This window comes from Anomaloglossus baeobatrachus, chromosome 2 (assembly GCF_048569485.1).
Source record: "Anomaloglossus baeobatrachus isolate aAnoBae1 chromosome 2, aAnoBae1.hap1, whole genome shotgun sequence".
Lineage (NCBI taxonomy): Eukaryota > Metazoa > Chordata > Amphibia > Anura > Aromobatidae > Anomaloglossus > Anomaloglossus baeobatrachus.
Genome location: NC_134354.1, coordinates 653,189,514 through 653,200,622, shown reverse-complemented (window position 1 = coordinate 653,200,622; position 11,109 = coordinate 653,189,514). Strand labels below are relative to the sequence as shown.

The 11,109-nt window shown below is 52.4% G+C and overlaps 1 protein-coding gene across 1 annotated transcript in view; it reads left to right on the top strand.

Moving 5' to 3' along the window:
- Positions 1-883: 883 nt before the first annotated feature.
- Positions 884-11,109, top strand: part of PTGES3 (prostaglandin E synthase 3) — a 45,690-nt gene continuing 35,464 nt past the window's right edge. Inside the window, exon 1 of the mRNA XM_075337016.1 lies at positions 884-1,006. Coding sequence (XP_075193131.1) covers positions 1,005-1,006 — 2 coding nt within the window. The 5' untranslated portion in view covers positions 884-1,004. The remainder of the gene's footprint in view (positions 1,007-11,109) is intronic.

Sequence of the window (11,109 nt, the reverse complement as noted above, 5' to 3'; positions counted from 1 at the left end):
CGGCGGCAGTGTCTGGGTGTGTGCGGTGATGATGTCGGCGGCAGTGTCGGGGTGTGTGCGGTGATGATGTCGGCGGCAGTGTCGGGGTGTGTGCGGTGATGATGTCGGCGGCAGTGTCGGGGTGTGTGCGGTGATGATGTCGGCGGCAGTGTCGGGGTGTGTGCGGTGATGATGTCGGCGGCAGTGTCTGGGTGTGTGCGGTGATGATGTCGGCGGCAGTGTCGGGGTGTGTGCGGTGATGATGTCGGCGGCAGTGTCGGGGTGTGTGCGGTGATGATGGGGGATCTCTCTCTCGGCTAAAGAAAACTTAACGGAACGTGTTATTTCTGAGGAATCCGTGGCCTTTCTTATCACACTATTTGCAAGGCATCCGTCACATGCGTTACACAATGCAAGTGTGAAACCGGCCTTACTGGACTAGTAGATGTAGAGCCTGGCTAGTATAAAGATTAATTCATGTGTACATGCGTCCCACTCCCCAGTAACTGTTATGCCCCCCCCAACACATGCTGTTTATTACCTTAATATTGTATTGTATTTTTTTTATTATTATTATTTAGGGGGGGGCATTCAGACTTTTGCTATGGGGCCCCATGATTTCTATGTACGCCCCTGGTCCACACCTCATACATTTACAGAGGCTTTTCCATCCGTCGAACGCTACACTACAGGCATCACCAGATAAAAACCTGTGCGCTGTGAGGAGACAATAGGGGCGACCTCAGCACACGGCATCATGAGGTAATTGCGCCCGTCACAGCCGTTAGCGGAGGAGGAGCTGCGGGGACGCGCGCGCCACCTCGCCCCGCCCCCTCTCCGCCTTTGTGTTGCCGCGAGATCACGCGCGCTTCCTCCTCCTCAGAGTGAGGCTGTAGCAGGCTCCACCCTCCGCCGGTGACGTCACGCAGCAGGCCCGGGAGAGCTGGAGGAGGAGCTGAGCGGCGTGTGGCGGACACGACGAGAGAAAGCAGCGTGGAGCGGAAAGCCGGGAGCAGCTTAGCAACATGTGAGTGGCCGGAGCGGGAGGGCGCGGAGGGGCTGGCGGCCTTCGACTGCTACATCCGAGGAGCCGGCGGACTTTAGCCGGGCGAGCCTTCCCAGCATGGCGGCCGCTCTCCAGACCTTTACCCGTTTGTGTCTCTCGCAGCTCGGTTACTGGAGGAGGCGCCTCCCCGGCAGACCCCGGCCCTGTGTCCAGAAGCCTCTGAGCCGCCGAGCTGTAATCCGCTTACTCCATTCATTGCAGTGCGCATCTCCCATTACTGCGCCGTCACCTGTGCTCTGTGCGTGCGGGGCAGGTGGGGGCAGCCGGGAGGCTCCGAGTCATTCCGGCCCGTCAGTGCCTTGTATTGGAGTGCCCCTGGGGTAGGTGTACGGGAGGGGAGGGAGGAGGGGTGGTCTTCTGGGGCCACCGGAGTTAAAGCCGTGTACAGGGAGGGGGGCTCCTGGGGCCTTCCGGGGTCTGGGCCGTGTACGGTTGAGGGGCTCTTTGGGCCTTCCGGGGTCTGGGCCGTGTACGGTTGAGGGGCTCTTTGGGCCTTCCGGGGTCTGGGCCGTGTACGGTTGAGGGGCTCTTTGGGCCGACGGGGTCTGGGCCGTGTACGGTTGAGGGGCTCTTTGGGCCTTCCGGGGTCTGGGCCGTGGACGGTTGAGGGGCTCTTTGGGCCTTCCGGGGTCTGGGCCGTGGACGGTTGAGGGGCTCTTTGGGCCGACGGGGTCTGGGCCGTGGACGGTTGAGGGGCTCTTTGGGCCGACGGGGTCTGGGCCGTGGACGGTTGAGGGGCTCTTTGGGCCGACGGGGTCTGGGCCGTGGACGGTTGAGGGGCTCTTTGGGCCGACGGGGTCTGGGCCGTGGACGGTTGAGGGGCTCTTTGGGCCGACGGGGTCTGGGCCGTGGACGGTTGAGGGGCTCTTTGGGCCGACGGGGTCTGGGCCGTGGACGGTTGAGGGGCTCTTTGGGCCGACGGGGTCTGGGCCGTGGACGGTTGAGGGGCTCTTTGGGCCGACGGGGTCTGGGCCGTGGACGGTTGAGGGGCTCTTTGGGCCGACGGGGTCTGGGCCGTGGACGGTTGAGGGGCTCTTTGGGCCGACGGGGTCTGGGCCGTGGACGGTTGAGGGGCTCTTTGGGCCGACGGGGTCTGGGCCGTGGACGGTTGAGGGGCTCTTTGGGCCGACGGGGTCTGGGCCGTGGACGGTTGAGGGGCTCTTTGGGCCGACGGGGTCTGGGCCGTGGACGGTTGAGGGGCTCTTTGGGCCGACGGGGTCTGGGCCGTGGACGGTTGAGGGGCTCTTTGGGCCGACGGGGTCTGGGCCGTGGACGGTTGAGGGGCTCTTTGGGCCGACGGGGTCTGGGCCGTGGACGGTTGAGGGGCTCTTTGGGCCGACGGGGTCTGGGCCGTGGACGGTTGAGGGGCTCTTTGGGCCGACGGGGTCTGGGCCGTGGACGGTTGAGGGGCTCTTTGGGCCGACGGGGTCTGGGCCGTGGACGGTTGAGGGGCTCTTTGGGCCGACGGGGTCTGGGCCGTGGACGGGTGAGGGGCTCTTTGGGCCGACGGGGTCTGGGCCGTGGACGGGTGAGGGGCTCTTTGGGCCGACGGGGTCTGGGCCGTGGACGGGTGAGGGGCTCTTTGGGCCGACGGGGTCTGGGCCGTGGACGGGTGAGGGGCTCTTTGGGCCGACGGGGTCTGGGCCGTGGACGGGTGAGGGGCTCTTTGGGCCGACGGGGTCTGGGCCGTGGACGGGTGAGGGGCTCTTTGGGCCGACGGGGTCTGGGCCGTGGACGGGTGAGGGGCTCTTTGGGCCGACGGGGTCTGGGCCGTGGACGGGTGAGGGGCTCTTTGGGCCGACGGGGTCTGGGCCGTGGACGGGTGAGGGGCTCTTTGGGCCGACGGGGTCTGGGCCGTGGACTGGGCGGACAGCTCCCGGGGCCACAGTCAGGTGATTAGTTCAGACTTCAGTACATCCTGAACCATCCCCCTACATCTGTCTGCCATGTAAATATTTGGTGATGGTAAATGCTGCATAACTCCTTCATGACCTGGCCATATTCAATCTGCTTTTTCTTTTTTCCCCTCCTTGTTCTAACGGCCAGGACTTTCTTTCTATTTGACAGTTAATATCGCCAACAGGGCTTTTGTTTGTTTTTTGTAAGACTGCTTGCTGTGAATGACACCATTCACTTTACTAAATAATAAAAAATGTGAACTTTGGTGAAGGGGCGGGGCAATTCTGCCTCTGCCAGGCATGGTGTGGCCTTCAGGTGCAGAGCTCACTCCATACACAACCATATGACGTAAATGTTTTGTGGTCACAGAAGGGATAATAAAGAGGCTGTAGAATAAGTACATACAACTCCTTTCCTTCAGTTTTCAAATTTTTCAGCTGGAGGCTCTCAGTAAGATCAACCCTCCTAAGCCGTCTATATGGACATGTAGGTCATGGGAAGGTGAATAAAATGGTACTTTATATGTAATGTCATCCAGACAAATCCTTAAAGGGGTCCTCTACTTGGACAACCCCCTATATCTGCCTTCAGTAATATTCCATCACACTCCCTTGCAGTGCAGACGCCGTACCTGTGTTGTCGGCTCTCTCCCGGTGATTGATAAATCACGCTATCTCTGCGGTCCATCAGCGCTGGCTTCACTTTCCGCGCCTTAGGACGAATCGAATATAACTGCTGCAGCTCTCTGAATATTCAGAAGCCGACATCGAAGCTCTGCAATGTGAATGCTTCCTCCAAGGGAACGATTATAATTTATGTAGGGAAAATGAGTGGTTTTCTTAATAAATTGCACGTCACCACCCTCATCTTTTAAAAAACATACCTTGTGTAAGTACTTTATTATAACATGTTTTAGTTTACCTAAAGTGGAGATGGTCATGTGTCAAACTCTTTTGTAGAAGGACCAGAGTCACTATGCATAGCGTAGCCTTAGGCTGCTTTCACACATCCGGTTTTTGCAGTGCGGCACAATCCGGCTCTTTGCAGAAAAATCGTAACCGTTTTTTTTTTTTTTTTTTGCCGCTGGTTGCGTTTTTCCCGCATAGACTTTCATTAGTGCCGGATTGTGCCGCATGGCCTTGCGTTCGGTCCGGTTTTTGCCGGATGCGGCATATTTAGCCCATGCGGCGGCCGGATGGAACGTTGCCTGGCACGGGTTTTTGTCCGGCAAAAAAAGCCAGATCCGGCCGATGCGGCGCTTTTTCCGATGCATGCCTATGGACGTCGGATGCGGCGCGATGCGGCAAAAAACGCATCCGGCCTCCGCATGTGATTTTTTTTTTTTTTTTGCACTGCGCATGCTCAGTAGCGTGCCGCAACCGGCAAAAACCGGACGGGCCGCATGTAAAAACTTATGCAAAGGATGCGGTTTTTTTTCGCCGCATCCGTTGCATTGGTTTTAGAGCCGGATTTAGCCGCACTGCAAAAACCGGATGTGTGAAAGCAGCCTTAAAGGAGTTGTCCGACATAAAATTTTTTGTTAAGCTAATCTGTGCTGTATTGTCATATAAATCCCCCCTACATTATTTTTTGTTTTCTAACTTTTGTTCCTCTTGAATTATCCCTTTATTCTCTGCAGCGCTCTGTTTACATTCAGCACAAGCAAACATGACCACTTCCTGTGCTAAACCTCCCAGTAACAGCTGGCACCGCCCGGCTTCAGTGTCCAGCCCCTCCCCAGTGTCCAGCCCTCACTGTCCAGCCTCGCCCCCTGCACACATTCCTTGTCTGTATTCTTCCCCAGCACCTGACCTGTTATCACTACAGCATTGCAAATAACAGCCCCACATCGGGCTCTGCACCGCGCACGCACACAGGGCTCTGCACCGCGCACGCACACAGGGCTCTGCACCGCGCACGCACACAGGGCTCTGCACCGCGCACGCACACAGGGCTCTGCACCGCGCACGCACACAGGGCTCTGCACCGCGCACGCACACAGGGCTCTGCACCGCGCACGCACACAGGGCTCTGCACCGCGCACGCACACAGGGCTCTGCACCGCGCACGCACACAGGGCTCTGCACCGCGCACGCACACAGGGCTCTGCACCGCGCACGCACACAGGGCTCTGCACCGCGCACGCACACAGGGCTCTGCACCGCGCACGCACACAGGGCTCTGCACCGCGCACGCACACAGGGCTCTGCACCGCGCACGCACACAGGGCTCTGCACCGCGCACGCACACAGGGCTCTGCACCGCGCACGCACACAGGGCTCTGCACCGCGCACGCACACAGGGCTCTGCACAGCGCACGCACACAGGGCTCTGCACAGCGCACGCACACAGGGCTCTGCACCGCGCACGCACACAGGGCTCTGCACCGACCCCCCCCCCCCCCCCCCATAGGGAACACATGTAGGGAATACATACTCACCCGTCCTCGGTCCCCGCCGCTCCTGCACGTTCGCACGCTGTCTGTGCTCTGGACATATCAGCACAGTAGTGACGTCACCGCTGTGCTGAAGAGAGCACAGACAGCGGGACAGTGATGAAAAGCAGCGCTGCTTCTCATCAGCGCTTTCAAATGTACCGTGATCTGTGATGCCGGTACATTTGAATGTGCGATCCTGAGCAGGGGCCCGGTGCTGGCGCTGACAGGCCCCTCCCCCAGGTGACGGATCCCACAGCAGTGCAGGGGGAGAGTGCGGGGGAATGTGTGGGAGGGGGCAGGGAAGGGGGCGGGGGAATGTGTGGGAGGGTGCAGGGAAGGGGGCGGGGCTCATCGCACTGCAGCCGCCCAGCCGGGACGCGACATGCTGTTCCAGATTTGCATGTCAACATGGTCCTGCCCATGTTGACATGAAATGACCGGAAGCAGCAAAATCGTGGCAGGAGCGGTCACATGACCACTCTGAGCCGGGGGAGAGGGGCTGACAGCAGGGCAGGTAAGTGCTCGCTATCTACTTACCTGCCCCAATGTAGCCCAATAGGGTAATAAAAAAAAAAAAAGTCAAAAGAAGCCGGATAACCCCTTTAATTATCTAGAATGTTCCAGAAAGTCAAACTTGGTTAATCAATGGTCATAGTATTTTGAGCTTTGAACAGCTTCCTGCAGTATCAAGTACATGTATGTTAGGGGAAGAGTCCCCTTGTTGCCTGAAGTGCATGTGATGGTGTTTGTGCCTTCACCATCATTTGCTACTAGAGTATGGCTGTGATTAATGTCCATGACTGAAATAAACTCTGAAGAAATTGTAAAATGGCAGCGATCAGACAGTTATTAATTTAGATTGCGTAGTTGACAAAGGAAAACGTGCTCTGTCCCTTCCCAGTTCCATTATTCTGATCTTCAGGGTTTTTGTTTCATACTGTCAGCTTGAAGCCTGTAAGAGATTCCCAAACTTGTATAGCATAGGACCCAGGGTGGCTGTAAGCACATTATACAATAAACGCTATTAATTTATTTTTTTAATCATTTAAAGTATTTGTCCAGATGTATCTTATGTTTTCAGTCACTCAGTGTGCCTCTGTAGAGACCAAGCAGTCATGTGACCACAAGCATCTGATATGCTTACCCCGCCACATTCCGACTAAACCTTCCCAGCCGCTCTCATTTTGCTTGCATTGAGCGATGCTTCGCATGTCTAGTCGAAATGTGGCTGGGAGACTGTATGGATATTGCATGCTTGCAGTCACATAACATCTGTCTCTCCATTGACAGTAGAGAATAAACCCAGCGCATGCTGTATTTGATGTGAGGATTCAAAGGTTTGCAGTAACATAGTGACTGCAGATTTTCATGAACAACCTGGCAACACCTTTTTAAGTGGTTATCCACCCTAGGTGATATATCTGACAATTGCTGCAGCTTGCAGAATCCTAAGTCTGTAATGCCCACACTGTTTAAATTCGGCTGCGCTTGACCGTTCCATTGGTTGCCACATGGTGCAAGTATGTAATATATTTGAGTCCACATACCGGCTGTTGTCTCACACGTTTCTCTTAATAGAACATTGCAAGATATGACTAAGGGTAGATGCCCACGATTAGGACCTGCTGAGTCCTGGATGTAAGCAGGTCCTGACCTGCGGGGCCACGCGTCTTCTCCGCAGGAGACCGCAGCTGCTCATGCCCACGATCAGTGTTCTGGGTGCTGCGGTCTCTCTCCTGTTCTCTCTGCGGACGATGCTTGTGACTCCGCTGCAAAGAATTGACATGCTTGCGGCTCGGAAAGCTGCACCGCAGGTCAGTTTTCGCTGCTGGCCATACACGCACAGTGGGCATGGGATTTTTAGAAATCCCATCCATTGTGCTTTTACTATACGACACAGCGTTTTGTACGCAGCTGAAACACTGCATCCGAAACACTGCCAACACTGATCGTGGGCACGCACCCTAAGACTCGTCGGTACATGATTGTAGGTGTGGAAATCTCACTTGTGGTTACGTGACAACCACTGGGACTGGCAAGGAGAGCAAAGACAGTGTGTGCATTATAAATCATTTGGCAAGTTGCAGCGCTTGCCAAAAATTTCACCGGGAAAGGATCTAGTGAACCCCGTAATGCTAATTGCATACCTGTATGTGATTGCAAGAGTGGAGAGCTCAGGAGACAGTATGGGCTGGCGCCTGATTCTTTGAGAGGTTAAAGAGGACCAACCACCAGGATTTTGCAATATGAACTTAAGGCAGTGCCATGCTGGCACTAAGATGCTGAATCTAGGCATATCTGTTGTAGAAAGATGGGATGCTTGGTTGATGAAATATTTTTAATCAAAGTTGCAGAAATGCACCTGCAGTAATTCTGTGTTCATTAAAATGGTACATGCGCGTACCACAATCTCCGGCTGTGTTTTCGTGAAGACTGAGAGGCATCGGCACTTGCGCAGATTTTTATTTTCATCTGCGTACTGGCCCCTGCCTCCTCAGCCTTCACTGCAGTGTCTTCAATAAAATGGCGCTGGAGATAATGGTTCGCACATGCGCGGACTCGGCTCCATTTTAATGAAGACAGAATAACTGTGGCAATGCTCATGCACTGCCAACAACAGCAATGATGGAGCGATATTCAATTCAACAAAAGGGGGCAAGCCAGGAGGATGCCTGAGGAGGAATAAATGCCGAGGACGTGACCCTCGAAGACCTGTCCCCATTGCACGTATCAAAGTGTAGTGCATTTCTGCAACTTTGATTAATGATATTTCAAGCATCAGATATATTACTACAACAGGTATGTCTCGATTGGCACTGCCTTTAGTTCATATAGCAAAATCCTGGTGTTTGGTTCTCTAATTATTACCCTACCTGTTTTATTACCTAAGCTAGTGTTTCTGCCGCATCTCCAGCTATTTGAGCTCATAATTGGTCAATGAGGTAACAGTTCTGGCTGTCACTAAGCTTAAGCTTATAGTGTGTCCACCCATGTACTGTCCACAGCCATTAACTTGAGAACGGCGGCACCTATAGGCATAGAAGTGATGTCTAGGTACAGGAAAGTAGTCATGCGCTACGCATTGGAACCACCTATAGCGCCATCTGGTGGAAAACAATGGAGTTAGCATTTTTATCGAAAGTGGAACCATATAGAGGGGGAAAAAAAGTGAATTAAAAAATTGTAGGACATCATCAATTCAATACGAATCGACATCTTGCATACAGAAATGCTATGATCTGAAACCCATGACACCCCCCCCCCCCCAACAATGCTGCAAGGTCAGTTTTACTATATAGTGACCGTAAGTGAAAAAGGAAAAAAAAATGTGGAATTGAACTTTGTTTTGCAATTTCACTGCACTTGGAATTTTTTTGTTTTTCCTATTGTCCAGTACACTATATGGTAAAACGAATGGTTCATTCAAAAATACTACTCCTCCTGCAGAAACAAGCCCTAATATGGCTATATTGACAGAAAAATAAAAAGTTGTGGCTCTTGGAAGAAGGGGAGGAAAAATGAAATAAAAAATATAAATGGAAAATGGCCATGATGTGAAATTTGTGATGCGCATTTGCATTCAGCCCCTTGTTGTCGAAGTAAAATAAAATCCTGAGTAACAAATTGACTCCAGAAGTCACCTACTTAGTATATATGAGTCAACATGTGTAATTTCTCAGTATAACTACAGCTGTTCTGTGAGGGACTCAAAAATGGTTGTAATGGCATCATGGTGTGGGGAGGCTTTTTTTTTTTGCACAGACTGTGAAGCTGGTCAGAGTTGATAGAAAGATGGATAGAGCTAAATACAGGGCAATCCTGAAGGTAAACATGCCATAACTGTAGAAAAAAACCGCACATCCAAAAATCATACATTGATCTAATCCCGCTATGTAAAAATTTATACAACTGAACATGAAGTTCTTAGTTTAACATTCTGATCACTCGGTACAAAGCCCACTGCCATGTCATGGCAAATCTCTACGTGGGTTCCTAATTTCTAATAGCCTTAAAGGTGCAGCACAATGTGCCAACCACAGCGACAGTGCATCAGCAGAGCAGGTGACCTGGTGCCCCACAACACCCATGCTGCAAGGCTGAGTACCCATGACTCTAGGCCAGTGTTCCCCCAACTCCGGTCCTCAGGGCCCACCAACATTGCATGTTTTCAGGATTTTCTTTGTATAATTTTATCACCTGCACAGGGGATGATTCCAACACCAGTGCAATGGTAAGGAAATCCTGAAAACCTGCACTGTTGGTGAGCTTGAGGACTGGAGTTATATATATATATATATATATATATATATATATAAGTGCACCGCTGGAGAGGTTCTTTAAATCGAAGTCCTCTGCATTATAATCTCCTTCTGGCAGCTGCACCTTCCATCGCCGCTGCTTCGGTCGGTCTCAGCAATTTGTGACCTGCTCCAGTGTTTGCTGAAACGCGCTGGAGATCACAAATCAATATGTCTGAGTCTCCTTCTGGATCCCATGGAGATGCATTGGGAGCTTGTGACGTAACGTCTGGACTTCCGGCTATCGGAGCTGCGTCAGAAAAGATAGACTCCGGACAGTGAGTAGTATAATACAAGAAACGAGGCTTACATTTAGAGCACGACTCCAGCGCATGAAACCTTAACCCTAACCCCCCCTTGCTGGAATGGTGCTTTAATGCTGCAATTTTTGAAGGCTGTATTCATTCAATGTTCTCATTTCGGTCTTGGCTCACATTGCTTAAAAAATAAACTTAATTGATCTGTAAGTAATTCTGTGACATTGTCTCAATCAAACCAATATGTTGTATTTCATGGGGAATATAATGAGCACATATGATCTGTAAAATCAACCTAATTATTTCTAAATGGCACCCACATAAAATGTTACTACTTAACCTCTTGCAAGGTCAAATGGGATCAGTTTTTCTTTGTCCCTCTGCTCTGCAGTTTTGTTTTTGTTTTGTTTTTTTATTTCAGAGATGAGATCTGTTTACTTAGTATTTTTTTTTTGGCCTTTTTTCATGGGCACGTTGCCATCTTGATTCTCTGGGACACTGTCCTTAAGGTACCTTCACACTAAGCGACGCTCCAGTGATCCCACCAGCGACCTGGCAGGGATTGCTGGAGCGTCGCTACACGGGTTGCTGGTGAGCTGTCAAACAGGCAGATCTCACCAGTGACCAGCTCCCAGCCAGCAGCGACGCGTGGAAGCGATGCTGCGCTTGGTGACTAAGGTAAATATCGGGTAACCAACCAGATATTTACCTTGGTTACCAGCGCACACCGCTTAGCGCTGGCTCCCTGCACTCCTAGCCACAGTACACATCGGGTTAATTACCCGATGTGTAGTCTGGCTACGTGTGTAGGGAGCCGGCACTGGCAGCGTGAGAGCGGCGGGCGCTGGTAACTAAGGTAAATATCGGGTAACCAAGGAAAGGGCTTCTTGGTTACCCGATATTTACATTGGTTACCAGCGTCCGCAGAAGCCGGCTCCCTGCTCACTGCACATTTAGTTGTTGCTCTGTCGCTGTCACACACAGCGATGTGCGCTTCACAGCGGGAGAGCAACGACTAAAAAATGGTCCAGGACATTCGGCAACAATCAGCGACTTCACAGCAGGGGCCAGGTTGTTGCTGGATGTCACACACAGCAACATCGCTGTTACGTCACAAAAGTTGTGCCTCAGCAGCGATGTTTATAGCGATGTTGCTTAGTGAGACGTGGCCTT